This window comes from Pongo abelii, chromosome 18, assembly GCF_028885655.2.
Source record: "Pongo abelii isolate AG06213 chromosome 18, NHGRI_mPonAbe1-v2.0_pri, whole genome shotgun sequence".
Lineage (NCBI taxonomy): Eukaryota > Metazoa > Chordata > Mammalia > Primates > Hominidae > Pongo > Pongo abelii.
This window is the reverse complement of record NC_072003.2, coordinates 67333753-67351027: the sequence shown is the minus strand read 5'-3', so window position 1 is coordinate 67351027 and position 17275 is coordinate 67333753. Positions and strand designations below refer to the sequence as shown.

The following is a 17275-nucleotide window of genomic DNA, read 5'->3' as shown; positions in this document are numbered from 1 at the left end:
TGACATGCTGAGACTGAGAAGAGCAGGGAATAAAGGGATGACCATGGCATCCACAGAGTGGTGGAGGGAACACCTCCTGTGAGTCAAACACTTCTGTGTTCTCTCACTTGAGTCTCACAACAAGCCCTGTGAAGCTGGTATGATTATCTTCACTTTATAGACAAGGAAACAAAGACTCCAAGAGGTTAAGAAAGAATTTAAGACCACAGAAGGCCACTGGCATAGCCAGCATTAGAATGTCCACAAAACCGGCCGAGATGGGGCCGGGCACAGTGACTCACGCCTGTAAACCCAGCACTTTGGGAGGCCAAGGCAAGTAGATCACCTAAGGTCAGGAGTTTGAGACCAGCCTGGCCAACATGGTGAAACCCTATCCCTATAAAAAATACAAAAAATTGACCATGTGTGGTAGCAGGTGCCTGTAATCCCAGCTATTCTGGATGCTGAGGCAGGATAATTGCTCGAACCCAGGAGGCAGAGGCTGCAGTGAGCCAGGATCACGCCACTGCACTCCAGCCTGGGCAACGAGAGCGAAAGTCCGACTCAAAAAGAAAAAAAAAAAAAAAAAACTGGGCTGGGGATGGTGGCTCACGCCTGTAATCCCAGCATTTTGGGAGGCCGAGGCAGGTGGATCATGAAGTCAGGAGTTCAAGACCAGCCTGGCCAAGATGGTGAAACCCTGTCTCTATTAAAAATATAAAAATTGGCCAGGCATGGTGGTGGATGCCTGTAATCCCAGCTACTCAGGAGGCTGAGGCAGAGAATTGCTTGAACCTGGGAGGTGGAGGTTGCAGTGAGCTGACATCACACCACGGCACTCCAGCCTAGGCAACAGAGTGAGAGTGTCTCAAAAACAAAACAAAACAAAACAAAAAAAACAAACAAAAAAAACTGGCCAAGATGCAAACAGCTGAGAGGCAATGTGGAGTAGCAGAAAGCACCTAAGTGACAAAATCAGGTGGCACAAGAACATGTCCATACACCTGTCCACCTTCTTCAGGGATGTCCAGATTGGCCACATCGTAACAGTGGGTGAGTGCGGGCCCCTGAGGAAGACGGTGCGCTTCAACGTGCTCAAGGTCACCAAGGCTGCTGGCACCAAGAAGCAGTTCCAGAAGTTCTGAGGCTGGACATCTGCCCACTCCCCGCAATGAAATAAAGTTATTCTCATTTCCCCCACCCCCCCCCAAAAAAATCAGGTGGCAAGGAATACAGCCCAGGCCTTGTCTTCCCCTATGAAATCAGCAAGCTCCATGGAGCCTCAGAATGGAAGAACCTGAGCACCTACTCAGCAGGTCAAAGCAGCTTTATACCTTAGGAAAACTGAGAATTTGCATTCTCCTAGTCCTGAAACCACCTGCAAGTGGAACCAGTATCTCCACACAGAGATACTGCTCCTTCCTGGGGCAGCAAGCTTTCCAGTTTCTGCCCTCAGGAGACCCACTGGCTCTGATGGAATCATTCGAGGCTTTAAGAAACAAACATTCCAAAATTCCTCCAGTTTACTGAGGACACTGGGGCAAACAGCCCTCAGTTCCCAGGTACCCCAGAAATCCCTCTCTCATGAGGGTTCCCCATCCCCATAGCAGCCCTGTCTCCAGCCTGGGGGCTTAGGGAGCTGGCACACAGCAGGTACAGCAACAAATGAGTAATGCCCAAGACAATGAAAAGTTCTTGGCCACTGGTCAGCCAGCAGTAGGAGCCCTGTGGCCCCTAGGCAGGCCACCCTGGGCCTCATGTCCCTCTCCCTTGGCCACTAAGACACGTTCCCAGCCAAACCCAGACCCAAGCAAAGCATTCTGCCCAGGAGGGCACACTCCAGCTGATAGGGTGAGGAAAAAGAGGGTGAATAATATCACATGGCCTAAGTCACCCCAAGGATAATCCATACACTGCTGGCTCCCCGAGGGAGGGACTCAAGAATTCCTGCCATATATGATCAAAGGAAGAGAGAATCACAGAATCTCAAAGCCAGGAAAGGGGTAGCCAACTCAAACTGAACTGCAAACACACAAACATCATTCTCAAATGCCCTATCAAAACATTAATTAAAAAAAAAAAAAAAACCCAGCACCCAGCACAAGGTTCAGCTCAACCTCAGCTTAAAGAAATCCTGCCCAACTTTTTTTTTAAAGACAGAGATCTCTCTTTGTCGCCCAGGCTGGAGTGCAGTGGCGTAATCTTGGTTCACCGCAACCTCCACCTCCCAGGTTCAAGCAATTCTCTTGCCTCCCGTATAGCTGGGATTGCAGGTACCTGCCACCATGCCCTGCTAATTTTTTGGAATCTTAGTAGAGACAGGGTTTTGCCATATTGGTCAGGTTGGTCTTAAACTCCTGACCTCAGATGATCCACCCACCTTGGCCTCCCAAAGTGCTGGGATTACAGGTGTGAGCCTCCGTGCCCGGCCAAGAAATCATGCCCGACTTTCAATGTCTATTCCGTAGAAAACTTTTAGGATTCACTCCCCTTGTCCCTAAAGGACTATTCCTCTGTCCTGGAGGCCTCAACAAAAATGGTCTGAATTGGATTCTAAAACAAGCACTATTGGTATTGCCAAAGTCCCTGCTGTCTCCTGTTTCCCTCTGTAAGCCCCCAGGCAATGGCTATCTGTTGAAGGAACATCCAAGGAACCTCCCTGACCAGGTCTGCTGAACCTCCCACCTCTGTGGAGAATTCCTGTCTGGTGCCTGGGAAGATGCCCTGATGGGTACCACCACAGGAACAACTATTGGGCACTTAAAGTGACCATAAGAGGGTCTCAGTGAAAGGAGCAGAAGCCACAAACCCATGCTCCAGGCAGGGGACTAGAAGGCCTCGCACAGGCCAGGCAAGCAGTGTTTTTTAGTTTTTGTGGAGACAAAAGTCTCACTATCTTGCCCAGGCTGGTCTTGAACTCCGGGCTCAAGCAATCCTCCTGCCTCAGCCTCCCAAAGTCCTGGGATTACAGACGTGAGCCATCATGCCCAGCCAAGTTTTACAACTTCTTGTAATCCCAGCATTTTGGGAGGCCGAGGAGGGCAGACCAAGAGTTCAAGAGATCAAGATCATCCTAGCCAACATGGTGAAACCCTGTCTTTACTAAAAATACAAAATTTAGCTGGGTGTGGTGGCGCGTGCCTGTAGTCCCAGCTACGTGAGAGGCTGAGGCAGGAGAATCGCTTGAACCTGGAAGGCAGAGGCTGGAGTGAGCTGAGATCGTGCCACTGCACTCTAGCCTAAGTGACAGAGCGAGACTCCATCTCAAAAAGAAGGCCACGCACAACAGGCCAGGCATGGTGGCTGTTCCCTGTAATCCCAGTACTTGGGAGGTTGAGGCAGGAGGATCACCTGAGCTCAAGAGTTCTGAGACTAGTCTGGGCAACACAGTGAGATCCTGTCTCTACAAGAAGTTGTAAAACTTGGCTGGGCATGGTGGCTCACGTCTGTAATCCCAGGACTTTGGGAGGCTGAGGCAGGAGGATTGCTTGAGCCCGGAGTTCAAGACCAGCCTGGGCAAGACAGTGAGACTTTTGTCTCCACAAAAACTAAAAAACATAATATAAAAATTAGCAGATGTGGCCAGACACAATGGCTCATGCCTGTAATCCCAGCACTTTGGGAGGCTGAGCGGGCGGATCACAAAGTCAGGAGTTCAAGACCAGCCTGGCCAATATGGTGAAACCCTGTCTCTACTAAAAATCCAAAAATTAGCCGAGCATGGTGGCAGGAGCCTGTAGTCCCAACTACTTGGGAGGCTGAGGCAGGAGAATCTCTTGAACCCGGAAGGCGGAGGATGCTGTGAGCCGAGATCGTGCCACTGCACTCCAGCCTGGGAGACAGAGTGAGACTCCGTCTCAAAAATAATAATAATTAGCCAAGCGTAATGGTGCGCACCTGTAGTCCCAGCTACTCAGCAGGCTGAGGTGGGAGGACTGCTTGAGCCCAGGAGGTCAAGGCTGCAGTGAGGTGAGATGGCACCAACTGCACTTTAGCAGTGCCACAATCACAGCTCACTGCAGACTTGAACTTCTGGGCTGAAGTGATCCTCTTGCCTCACCTCCCAAGTAGCTGGGACTATAGGCACCCACCACCATACCTGGCTGGTTTCTATTTATTTAATTTATTTTAAAGACAGGGTCTCACTGTTGGTAAAAGAGTGAGACCTTATCTCATTAAAATAAAATAAAATAAAATAAAATAAAAAGGCTGCTGATGTACCCTAAGAAAAACTTTAAAAAGAAAGAAAAAACGGGCCGGGCACGGTGGCTCATGCCTGTAATCCCAGCACTTTGGGGGGCCAAGGTGGGTGGATCACCTGAGGTCGGGAGTTCGAGACCAGCCTGACCAACATGGAGAAACCCCGTCTCTACTAAAAATACAAAATTAGCCAGGCGTGGTGGCACATGCCTGTAATCCCAGCTACTAGGGAGGCTGAGGCAGGAGAATCGCTAGAACCCAGGAGGTGGAGTTTGCAGTGAGCCGAGATCGCGCCAATGCACTCCAGCCTGGGCAACAAAAGTGAAACTCTGTCTCAAAAAATAAATAAATTAATTAATTAATTAAAGAAAAAAAGGCCAGGCATGGTGGCTCACGCTTATAATCCCAGCACTTTGGGAAGCCGAGGCAGGCAGATCACCTGAGGTCAGGAATTTGAGACCAGCCTGGCCAACATGGCAAAACCCCATCTCTACTAGAAATATAAAAATTAGCCGGATTATACTGGCAGGCGGGTATAATCCCAGCCACTCGGAAGGCTGACACAGGAAAATCGCTTGAACCCGGGGGGCGGGGGTTGCAGTGAGCCGAGATTGCGACACTGCACTCCAGCCTGGGCAAGAGTGACACTTCGCTCCAGCCTGGGTGAAAAAAAAAAAAAAAAAAGTAAAAAAGATAATAGTGGTTTGTTAAGGGAAACCTAGCTTTTTTTTTGGAGACAGGGTCTTGCTAGAGTGTCCCCAGCCTACAGTGCAGTGGCATGATCATAGCTCACAGATCCTTGACCTCCTGTAGCCTCCTGAGCAGCTGGAACGACAGGTATACAACACCACAACCACACTGGCTATTTTTTTATTTTTCTTTTGTAGAAATGGGTATTGCTACGTTGACAAGGCTGGTTTTGAACTCCTGGCCTCAAGTGATGCTCCAGCTTCGGAGCTGGTGCTGAATCCTAGAATTTTTGATGTAAGGTGGCTTCTAGTTATGAATTTTTTTTTTCAAGATGGAGTTTCGCTGTTGTTGCCCAGGCTGGAGTGCAATGGCACAATCTCAGCTCACTGCAACCTCTGCCTCCCAGGTTCAAGCAAGTCTTCTGCCTCAGCCTCCTGAGTAGCTGGGATTACAGACATGCACCACCACGCCCAGCTAATTTTCGTATTTTTAGTAGAGACTGGGTTTTTCCATGTTGGTAAGGCTGGTTTCGAACTCCTGACCTCAAGTGATCCACCCACCTCAGCCTCCCAAAGTGCTGGGATTACATGCGTGAGCCACTGCGCCCAGCCTTGTTCTGAAATTTGAAAATTCTGTGTCTTCAGGGTGGGGAACATCACATACCAGGGCCTGTCGTGGGGTGGGGGGAGCGGGGAGGGATAGCATTAGGAGATATACCTAATGTAAATGACAAGTTAATGGGTGCAGCACATCAACATGGCGTATGTATACATATGTAACAAAACTACAAGTTGTGCACATGTACCCTAGAACTTAAAGTATAATAATAATAAAAAAAAACAAAATTCTGTGTCTCCCTTTTTTTTTTGAGACGGAGTCTCACTCTGTCGCCAGGCTGGAGTGTAGTGGCACAATCTTGGCTCACTGCAACCTCCGCCTCCCAGGTTCAAGCGATTCTCCTGCCTCAGCCTCCAAAGTAGCTGGGATTACAGGCACCCGCCACCATGCTCAGCTAATTTTTGTATTTTTAATAGAAACAGAGTTTCACTATATTGACCAAGCTGGTCTCCAACTCCTGACCTCGTGATCCGCCCACTTCGGCCTCCCAAAGTGCTGGGATTACAGGCATGAGCCACTGCACCCTGCCTATTCTGTGTCTCTCTTAAGTAATTCTTCCCCTCCCAAACCACCAACTCCAAAGGCAACAGAATAAAACAAGACATGGCTCAGAGAGAAGAGATGGGCTCGGCCAGGTGCGGTGGCTCACGCCTGTAATCCTAGCACTTTGGGCAGCCAAGGCGAGTGGGTCACTTGAGGTCAGGAGTTCAAGACTAGTCTGGCCAATATGGTGAAACCCCATCTCTACTAAGAATACAAAATTTAGCTGGGTGTGGTGGTGGGCGCCTGTAATCTCAGCTACTCGGGAGGCTGAGGCAGGAGAATCACTTGAACCCAGGAGGCGGAGGTTGCAGTGAGCCGAGATTGCGCCACTGCACTCCAGCCTGGGCAACAGAGCGAGACTCTGTCTCAAAAAAAATAGTGATAGGCAGATAGGCTCCTATACACGAAGGGACATAATTTTGAGCTAATTGAGAACTGAGGCATCTTGATATCCTGCCTCATCCTTGTGCAGCAATATCCCAACCACAGCATGCCAGGTCCCACTTCCAAGTCAGCCCTACATGAATAGAGGATGCAGATAGATCCTGGAGAACCTCAGGCTACTTCTCTTATATCTGAGACCTAGATGGCTCGCCAAGTTCCAGAAACATTAATGAATTCTCAGGATCAGGATGCCTAGCAATGGCTAGCTGACCTCAGACAAAGAGGTTACAGGGAACGGCCGGGCGCGGTGGCTCATGCCTGTAATCCCAGCACTTTGGGAGGCCGAGGCAGGTGGATCATGAGGTCAGCAGATCGAGACCATCCTGGCTGACATGGTGAAATCCCATCTCTACTAAACACAAAAAAAATTAGCCGGGCGTGGTGGCGGGCGCCTGTAGTCCCAGCTACTCGGGAGGCTGAGGCAGGAGAATGGCGTGAATCCGGGAGGCGGAGCTTGCAGTGAGCCGAGATCGCACCACTGCAATCCAGCCTGTGAGACAGAGTATGACTCCATCTCAAAAAAAAAAAAAAAAGTATCTTTTTGACCCTGAAGAAAACCCTTGTGATCACTGGGCAATTGTTCACATCTGTAATCCCAGCACTTTGGGAGCTGAGGTGGGAGTATCGCTTGAACTCAGGAGTTTGAGACCAGCCTGCGCAACATATGGAAATCACATCACTACAAAAAATAAAAATAAGGCCGGGCGCGGTGGCTCACGCCTGGAATCCCAGCACTTTGGGAGGCCAAGGCAGGTGGATCACGAGGTCAGGAGATGGAGACCATCCTGGCTGACATGGTGAAACCCCATCTCTACTAAACACAAAAAAAATTAGCCGGGTGTGGTGGCGGGCGCCTGTAGTCCCAGCTACTCAGGAGGCTGAGGCAGGAGAATGGCGTGAATCCGGGAGGCGGAGCTTGCAGTGAGCCGAGATCGCACCACTGCACTCCAGCCTGTGAGACAGAGTACGACTCCGTCTCAAAAAAAAAAAAAAAAAAAGTTACAGGGAACTTCTAGAGGTTGTAATGAGAGGGAGGGACCTGAATTTCTCCTACTCTTGAGTAACCTTGGAGAAGGAAAAGTATCTTTTTGACTCTGAAGAAAACACTTGTGATCACTGGGCAATTGTTCACATCTGTAATCCCAGCACTTTGGGAGGCTGAGGTGGGAGTATCGCTTAACTCAGGAGTTTGAGACCAGCCTGGGCAACATATGGAAATCACATCACTACAAAAAATAAAAATAAGGCCGGGCGCGGTGGCTCACGCCTGGAATCCCAGCACTTTGGGAGGCCAAGGCGGGCGGATCACGAGGTCAGGAGATCGAGACCATCCTGGCTAACACAGTGAAACCCCGTGTCTACTAAAAATACAAAAAGTTAGCTGGGCGTGGTGGCGGGTGCCTGTAGTCCCAGCTACTCGGGAGGCTGAGGCAGGAGAATGGCGTCAACCCGGGAGGCGGAGCTTGCAGTGAGCAGAGATCATACCACTGCACTCCAGCCTGAGTGACAGAGCGAGACTCCGTCTCAAAATAAATAAATAAATAAAAATAAAAATAAAATTAGGCCGGGATCAGTGGCTCATGCCTGTAATTCCAGCACTTTGGGGAGGCCAAGGCAGGTGGATCACCTGAGGTCAGGAGTTTGAGACCAGCCTGACCAATATGGTGAAACACCCTCTCTACTACAATTACAAAAATAGCCGGGCATGGTGGCATGCCCCTGTAGTCCCAGCTACTCGGGAGGCTGAGGCAGGAGAATCGCTTGAACCCGGGAGGCGGAGGTTGCAGTGAGCCGAGATCGTGCCACTGCACTCCAGCCTGGGCGACAGAGCAAGACTCTGTCTAAAAAATAAATAAATAAATAAAATAAAAAATAAAAAATTTGCCAGGGTAGTAACGCATGCCTGTAGTCCCAGCCACTTGGGAGACTGAATGGGAGGATTACTTAAGTCCCGGAGGTTGAGGCTACAGTCGGCCACGACTGAGCCACTGTACTCCAACCTGGAAGACAAAGCAATATCTTGTCTCAAAAAAACAAAAACAGGCCAGGTGGGGTGGCTCACGCCTGTAATCTCAGCACTTTAGGAGGCCAAGGCGGGTGGACCACCTGAGGTCAGGAGTTTGACCAGCCTGACAAATATGGTGAAACCCCGTCTCTACTAAAAATACAGAAATTAGCCAGGCGTGGTGGCATACGCCTGTAGTCCCAGCTACTGGGGAGGCTGAGGCAGGAGAATCGTTTGAACCCAGGAGGCGGAGGTTGCAGTGAGCCAAGATCGCACCACAGCACTCCAGCCTGGGTGACAGCGCGAGACTCTGTCTCGAGAGGAAAAAAAAAAAAACTCTCCTGGTCAAGCCACCTAGGGCCATGAAATACGCAAACTAAGCCATAGCCGTAAGCCAGCTCACCTGAAATCTGTGTCCTAGAAAGTACCAATCCAGACAATCTACAGAGTCTTGAAATAACTGCTTCTAGTTCTAGGTTTCACCTCATTGTCCTGTGGGTAGTCCCTCCTTATTGCCCAGCTCCACTGGCAAAGTTGGCCTCTCTTGAGCCTATTGGATGAACCTGATTTCCATGTCCTCATGGGCCAGGATATGGACTAGGAAAGTTAAATCCAGAGAGAAGGCAGGGCTTGGTAAGATCTGAGCAGCATCCTTGCCTATTCTTCCTGACCAGGGAGAATAACTAGGCAGAGCAATTCATATGCAAGAAAACTTCTAGGTCAAGAGTACTTGGAAGAAGTGACCAGAAATGACCAGAAAAACATTACCTGGGAAAATATTCAAGGAGGAAGAAAAAAAAAATGCAGGGGTAGTGGCTTTCTTCACCTTGGGTCTCAATCAGCCCTTCTAAGAGACCTGATATTCTGCTTGCTACTGAGGCCAGGGCTGCAGAGATTGAGCTGCTGCATTTTTTTTTTTTTCTTTTTTTTTTGAGACAGTCTTGCTCTGTCGCCCAGGCCGGAGTGCAGTGGCATGATCTCTGCCCACTGCAACCTCTGCCTCCCGGATTCAAGTGATTCTCCTGCCTCAGCCTCCCAAGTAGCTGGGATTACAGGTGCACGCCACCACACCCAGCTTTTTTTTTTTTTTTGAGACAGAGTCTTGCCCTGTCACCCAGGCTGGAGTACAGTGGCATGATCTCAGTTCACTGCGACCTCCACCTCCCGGGTTCAAGCAATTCTCCTGCCTCAGTCTCCTGAGTAGCTAGGATTACAGACGTGCACCTCCACGTTCAGCTAATTTTTGTATTTTTAGTAGAGATGCGCTTTCGCCATGTTGGCCACGCTGGTCTGGAACCCCGGACCTCAGGTGATCCGCTGGCCTTGGCCTCCCAAAGTGCTGGGATTGCAAGCGTAAGCCACCGCGCCAGGCCTGAGCTGCTTCTTTAGTCTCTGGAAAGACTGAGGCTCAGAGAAGTCAAGGCTTTACATGCCATCTCTCCCCTAGTCCCAAGGTCTTCTCTGGACTGGTTTCTTAATTTACCATCTCTCAATCAGAAGCGCCTTTACAAAGGCTATCAGGATAGTATTTTCTGGTCAAAGACAACTCTTCTCCCAGAACTCAGTAGGGTCTCTGATGGCATCAGTAAGGGCAATTTCATAAAGCAACCAGGTTCCTGCCTGTTTACAGGCAGCTCCAGTTGTTGGGAAGTGAGCAAGCGAGGGGAAGCCAGACTTTCTGGAGCTTCCAGCCCTAGTTCTGCCACCCAGGCTTCAAAGTCTGAAATCTACATGCCCCACCCCCCAAGGCCCCTTCCAGCCCAGGTTCTGGTTTAGCACTAGGCTCAAAAACCTCAGGCCTGAATTCTACTTCCCCGTGCATTAAGTCCCACCTTAACATCCCATTCTTATGAAGTCATCCTGTCCTGCGGGGCAATTCTGTGTTGCTGCTGGGGCCTGGTCACTGATAGAGAAGGGCGTCGGCTGGGCCTACCGGGCAGGAGCCGCCTCACCCCATCAGGCCCAGATCCTCTAAGACAAGACAGGGGTAAAGTCTCCCGTGGAATCCCCTCCCGCCTCATATTCCCTGACCCTGCTCTCCCTGCGAGAACTCTAGTACGGGCTCCACAGAGGGAGCGGTAAGAAACGTACACTTCCGAGGGGCAGACAAGCAGGGGGCGTTCACCTACACTTCGGCCGGGCTACGGTAGGGAACCGGGTGAGGGGCCCAAGCCCCGGCTGCGGCAGGCGGGCGCCCTTACCCATGCTGACTCTGGAGCGGGCCGGGTGGCGCTGCCCATCCCCGGATCCTTCGTAGATGGGTAGCAGGACGTGGGGCTGGGGTCTGCCCGCTAGCCAGCCTGCAGAGCTTGCGGGGCTCGCGCAGGCCGGGCCAGGCTAGACAGGGCGGGGCCCTAAGGCCCCATCCGGATGGTCCTGACTAGAGAAAAAGGCCCGGCCATGGCGCAGGCCGGTGCACCAGCCACCAGCACGGTACGGCCCAGATAGGCGCCCGGCTGGCTCTCTCTGCGTTACCCCCGGCCGCCGCCTCACAGGACCGGCGGGAGGCGGAGCCGCGCGCGACACATGGCCCGGGCCCCGCGCGGCTTCGGGCCGCCGGGGGGGGGAGGGGAGGGGCCGCCCGGGGACTCTCAGCGGAGCCTCCCAGCAGCTCAGAGAGCGGCTCCTGCGGCCCAGCCCCCGCCCCGGCGTGCTGGCCCCGACACTCACCCGAGGGGCTGGCACGATGGCGGCAGCGGCGGCGGCAACCCAGCGCGGTCTGCGACCGACTGTCCCTTCCCCCCTGCCTTCCTTCGCCCGCCCCGCTGCACTCTGGGAGACGCAGTCCCACCATCCCCCCTTTCCGGCATGAGCGCGCCGAGAGAAAACTACAATTCCCGGCGTGCTATGCGCGGAGGCCCAGACGCGGCCCGCAGCGCGGGAGGTGAGGCTAAGCCAGGGAGGGAGGCTGTCGGGGCAAGCCCCTGAGAATTGTGGTCTAGCGGAAGCCTCTGGAACACTGGAGGTTGGCGCCGGGCTAGGGTCAGGGCTCAGTTGTCGCCTGGTCTCAGCTGGCTCGGCCCCGCCCGGTCTGTGTACTGGGGTGGGGGTTGGCCCCGCCTCCGTGGGAGCCCAGCCCGGCCCCAAGCTGCCCCTCCCTGGGCCCCTGGGCCGTTTCCGCTCACGAAACCCCCTCCCCTTGGGGCTATGGCTGCCGCTGCTGCTTTTGCGAGCTGTGTGGCCTTAACCAGGCCGGGCCGAACGCACAGCTCCTGCAATCCCAACATTCGTGCGCCTGCACCTCGGCGAGTCGGGCCCAAAGCTGGTTTCGAGCAGGCTAGGCTGTTCTTGGGCCGGAGACTCAAATGTCCCTCAGGTGGGGCTTGGCTGGAGAGGTTACCCTCAAACTTCTACAGTCAGGGGTCCCCAAAACATTCTCTAAGGTTTTTTTGCAGCAGATAGAGCAGCTAAGTGTTTCATTTTTATTAATGAGGAAAGAGAAATGACTGACTTACCCAAAATTTCCCTGGATTTAAGTGACCAGATTGTAAATAGTTCTTTTCCTACCCATTGCCCTTTCCTTTCAACGCCCATTTGTTTTCTTGGTAACACAAACATTTGTGGTAAGGCCAGTCTCTAGGTCAGACCTGTGCTTGGCAAAGAGATCTGCAGCCAACTTGGGTAAGGGAAATGGCTACAAGGCCTCTCCAGGCAACTCCTAGCCTGCCTTCCTGGCCGGAGGTCTCTCAGTACTCCTGTTCTTCCACAAGAGTTTTGCACCTTTACCCACCCACAGGCTACCCCTCCAAGAGATGGCTGGTAAGACCGGACCACAATTCTGTTTTTTAAATCTCAGGTCTGTCAACACTACACTTTGCCTGACTAGATGCTTATTACTCAGCTAGTGAGAACTCTGCATTGCCCTGCTTATACATCTGCATCTGGGATCTCCCTTGCTCTGTGAACTGTCTTCTTCTCCCTAAGAAGCCAAAACACTGCCCATAACCTCCAGACACGAGGGAGGGTCCAGGGAGTACTGCTGACAGCCTCAAGGGAGCCAATGCAGAAACAGCAGAAGTCCCTTCAATAAACAGGAGCTCAAGGATACACTGAAGAGCATAGCTGGATCCTGGAAAAGGCCTCGCTCCAAGGAAGGAAACCGGGAAGATGTGAGACTGGCCCAATAGGAGCAACAAAGGGCACTGCTGTGCTTCCACCACCTGATTACCAGCCAGATCTAACCCTAGGAAGACAGAGATCCACTCCATCCCCCAACCAAGCACCCACACAACCTATGTCTCACCCCTTCCCCATCAGACTTCTTTCTCAACTCAGTGCCTAAGGGACTAGAAGGGAAACAGAGACTTGAATTTTAGGACCATCCCAGCATGTTGCCACAGGCAAGTCCCCAGGCAGATGGCTTTGTCCATAAGTAACAAAGAGAAGGGAGTCATATTTTATGGAGTCTGAAAGTCTCCTTTGTGCCCCACCACCCACAGTAAACCCATAGCTTTAAAGGCATTTACTTTTAGACATGCTTTGAGCTAAATTACTTGGAGCTCTAGACAAAAACAATGTAATCCTTGCCCCTTCAATATCCAATCTAAGAAAAAATAGAGGCTAGGTGGGGTGGCTCACACCTGTAATCTCAGTACTTTGGGAGGCAGAGGCAGGCGGATCACCTGAGATCAGGAGTTCGAGACCAGCCTGGCCAACATGGTGAAATCCTGTCTCTACTGAAAATACAAAAATCAGCCAGACGTGGTGGCAAGCGCCTATAATCCCAGCTACTCAGGAGGGTGAGGCAGGAGAATCGCTTGAACCCGGGAGGCAGAGGTTGCAGTGAGCTGAGATCACACCATTGCACTCCAGCCTGGGCGACAAGAGCAAAGCTCCATCTGAAAAAAAAAAAAAAAGAAAAGAAAAGAAAAAAAATAGAGGCAGCCAAGAAAATGAGTCAAGGAATCACACTTCCCAACTTCTTAATGCCCTCTGTGGCATTAAGTGACAGCTCTGTCACACCGAAGGTGTACCAAGGCCAGGGTATCTATACAACAGTCCTTGTGCCTGAAGCAGCCCTGGCTAGCTCCAGCTGTGGTCTTACCAGTTCATAGAGTAACTGCATGCACATGCATACCAGAGGCTGTGCTAAGCCTAAGGGATGTCATGGTGAGCAAAATTCAATCCCAGCTGAGAATTCAAAACCCTCAGAGGTGAACTATCACAATATAGCTTAGTTACCAGTTGGTCCTTCTTGTTGAAAGGATACAGGGAGATAATCCATGGACAAACTGGGCCCATTTGGTGCAGTTTCCAAACTCTTTAGGGTGAGCTGGGCCAGGAACTCTGTGAGGACCTTATAAGGCCAGGATCTATGTGCTTAGGGCCCATTTTTGGAAAAACCTGGTCATTGAAGCATCTCTACTTTCAGGGTCAGCCTGGTCTTTCAAATAGGCTGAGGCCTATTTCCCCATGTTTCAAGGACATTTAACTATGTTTTTGTAAAAATAAAATGGCGAGACCCAAATAAAAACCTTACTTTTTGTTTAATTTGTTTTGCCAAACACAGTGAAAACTTTAGTCTGACTAATTGTACAGAAAATAGAATTTGTAACCAGTAGCAAACAAAACAGGATAAACCTAAGTCCCTGGCAAGCTGGATCTCCATCAGCAGGTCATCCAGATCCCCTTGTAAATGGCCTCCTGGGAAAATAAGTCCTAGGAGGCAGAGGCACAGATTTACCAGTCCCCATCAGAATCACAGGCTGCACCTGGGAAGGAAAAGCATGAACAGGAGGAGAACTGATGTTACTTGAATCTCTTATCACTACACACATTAGAGTTATCTGACTGCTGACCAACCTTAAGGTATGGTTTTCCCAAACCCATAGTCCCTGGACATCCCACCTGCATCCCTAGAGGGTAAGTTTCAAGTTCAGTGGTTCTGAAGCCTCTGCTTAACCAGAATCTGCAACAATAATTGGGGAGGAAGGGTAGACAAAGTCATCATTGCTGGTGTCACCAGGGCAGAGTCTAAGGCCCCAGCTTCCACTTCAGGAGGAAACAATTGAGGATGCCAGGTCACCAGCAAGAGAGTCCAGCTGCCTTAAGCCTCAGTACTGTCAATCAGTGCCCCAGGAGTATAGAGGAGTTCAACAATGGCCTGCGGTCCCCTGGCTGGATGGGGTCTGGGAGTCCAGCAGGCTGCCGGGGCACCAGTTCACATTCCGTGCTTCTTGCGGATGACAGCCATGGCAAGCAGCCGATCCTTCTCACGCAGTTCTTCGCGCAGCTTGGCCTCGGTGAGACGCAGGTGGCGAATGCTGCCTTTCATCTCTTTCATCTTCACTTCCATCAGCGCCAGGATGTCCCGCTGCTCATTCAGCTTGCGCAGGAGCTCCTCCTCCGTGGTGCCTGACGACAAGGAGTACGAATGGTCGGAGCCAGTATCAGGGAAGCCCTCTTCCCCTACCACCACCAACTGGGGGCCCATAGGGCACTCGGCAGCCTCCAGCCCTGCGGTAGCAGCCTGTAACTCCGACGCGGCGGCCGCAGCGGCTGCGCCCTCTGCGGCTGCAAACTCCACTTGCACTGTAAGATCGATGGGCTTCACGTCTTCTCCAGTGGGAGTGATGGGCGCCGGCGGCACGGATTCCGGAGCCTGACTGCTGTCTACAGCGGCCTGAAGGGTGAGAAGCACGGCCGCGGAAGCAGACACCAGGTTGGGCTGCAGCTGGGCAGTCTGGGCAGTGGAGGCAGAAGGTGATGACTGCTGCTGCTGTTGCTGCTGCTGCTGTTGCTGCTGTTGTTGCTGCTGCTGCCTGCGGCGGGCGGCCGCGGCCCCAGCGGGTCTGCGCGCTACTTTGCGCTCATTGACGCCGCGCAGCGGGAAGATGGTGGGGACGCGTACCGTGTAGGTCTTGCGGCCGCCCTGGAAGTGAACGCTGCAGAGACGGTGGCCTGTGGTGGGCTGGAAGGTGGAGAAGCACCCACTGACGCCGGCACGCGACACGTTCTTGAGCCAGAGGCGCCGCAACTCAGCGTCCTTTGGAAACGTGTAGAAGTGCAGCGCCTTGTCCCGGTGCGAGTTGTTGTAGCAGCCTGGCACGCAGCACGTAAAGCCAGGCATGGCTGCGCCGCGCGGCCCGGCCCGGCCCACCGGCCTCCTGCGCCCTTCGACGGCCCAGTGGCTCCGCCGCCGCCCGCCCCTCGACGGGCGGCGCCGCGCGAGGCCTTGGGTGGTATCCCACCACTGCCGCTCGGCGCAGCCGGCCCGCCCGGCGCCCCGTGCCCAGAATACGCTTCCTGCCGGCCCGCGCCGCGCCGCCCGCCTAGCTGCCCGCCTGCGCTCGGGAGTGGGCCCCGGGGACGCCGCGAAGGACCGCCTGAGAAAGAGACTACGCCCCCCACAATGCCCCGCGCCGGGAGCCGCTCACTTCCGGGGCGGGTGTGTGCGGATTCCGGCCGCGTTCCAAGGCACTGCGATAGCCGCCGAAGAGCAGATTCTTTCCCCAGCCCGTCTTGTCCCCGGCGGGCGAGAGAGGCGTATTAGGCTGGAACGCTGTCGCCTGGACTGCTCCTCACGAGGACCCGAATCCTGATAGGGGCGTGGAGCGGGGCGGTGCGCGCCTCAGCGGTGCGCAAGCGCGGTGGGTATATGCCCACGGAGACTACAAATCCCGTGATGCCTCGCGCTAAACTAGGTGCTTTCGGACCGAAGCGCCGCCTAAGGGAAAGATCGAGTTACTGTGGACCAGGATTCGGGCGAGGTTGTGCTGTTTGCCAGAACCAGTCCCCCAGCCCCGAGCGCCTTTGAGTCGACGGCATTGCTGCAGCAGAGGGAGACGAAACCTGGGCCTCGGCGCCCCGAAGGGTCTCAGGAGCCCCTTTCTTTGCGTTGGGGACTCTCTCCTGATTCAGCTGCTGCCTGCATTGACTCACTGATCTAAACAAAGTCTCCAGTAGACGCCTACTATGTGGCTGACACAGTGCAGCGAGTTTGCGGGAGTCAGACCGACTGGGCTCCTCTCTTGGAGACTGACTACCTAGACGGATAAGCGTCTGTCTTTTGGATAATAGATCTGAAAGCACGCGAATGGATATCTACTCACAGAAAGTAATCGCTCCAAAGGAATTAACGGGAGATCAGAGAAATGGGGGGCAGGTGGTGGGGACCAGGAATAAAAAGCGAACGAAAGCTTGGATAGGGAGAAGTGGCCAATTCTTGTCCCGGGAATCAGTCTGTAAAGCCACATGGCAGAAAAGAGCTAGGCTCCGCCCTTAAAGAGCCTGGAAGTGGGTGGCCTGGGTAGGGCCAAGCTTGGGAAAATACCAAACTGGGACATGTTAAGGATTTCGGGTTTTATTCTGCAGGCCACTGAGAGCTATTGAAGGATTTTATGCGAAAGGATTTGCATTGTAACAATACACCTCCCCCCTACCTCAACTTATTTGAGGGAATCGTGTGTGTGTGTGTGTGTGTGTGTGAAGGAGTCTCACTCTGTCGCCAGACTGGAGTGCAATGGTGAGATCTCGGCTCACTGCAACCTCTGCTTCCTGGGTTCAAGCAATTCTCCTGCCTCAGCCTCCGGAGTAGCTGGGACTACAGGCGCATGCCACCATGCCTGGCTAATTTTTTTTTTTTTTTTTTTTTTTTGTATTTAGTAGAGACGGGGGTTTCGCCATGTTTCCCAGGCTGGTCTCGAACTCCTGAGCTCAGGCAATCCGACCGCCTCGGCCTCTCAAAGTGCTAGGATTACAGGCGTGAGCTAGGATCACGGCGCCCGGCTGGGGGAAAATATTTTAAAGAACACATAATGTGGAAAGCCAGGGAGGGGCCAGGCAGTTCTCCAGGGG

The 17275-nt window shown here is 52.7% G+C and overlaps 3 protein-coding genes across 8 annotated transcripts in view; 1 reads left to right on the top strand and 2 right to left on the bottom strand.

Annotated features, from left to right (window-relative positions):
* Positions 1–11257, bottom strand: part of NUTF2 (nuclear transport factor 2) — a 25530-nt gene extending 14273 nt beyond the window's left edge. The window contains exon 1 of one of the 5 annotated variants that reach the window (XM_024233051.3): positions 11150–11257. The gene's annotated coding sequence lies outside the window, so the exon portion shown is untranslated. 5 annotated transcript variants of the gene reach the window in all.
* Positions 10387–17275, top strand: part of CENPT (centromere protein T) — a 22836-nt gene continuing 15947 nt past the window's right edge. Inside the window, exon 1 of one of the 2 annotated variants that reach the window (XM_009250835.4) lies at positions 10387–10557. The gene's annotated coding sequence lies outside the window, so the exon portion shown is untranslated. The remainder of the gene's footprint in view (positions 10558–17275) is intronic. The other variant, XM_063717687.1, reaches the window with a different exon arrangement.
* THAP11 (THAP domain containing 11) lies at positions 13947–16863 on the bottom strand. Its single transcript, XM_002826593.6, has one exon. It carries the CDS (start codon positions 15546–15548, stop codon positions 14640–14642), a length of 909 nt encoding a protein of 302 aa, XP_002826639.1. The 5' UTR covers positions 15549–16863; the 3' UTR covers positions 13947–14639.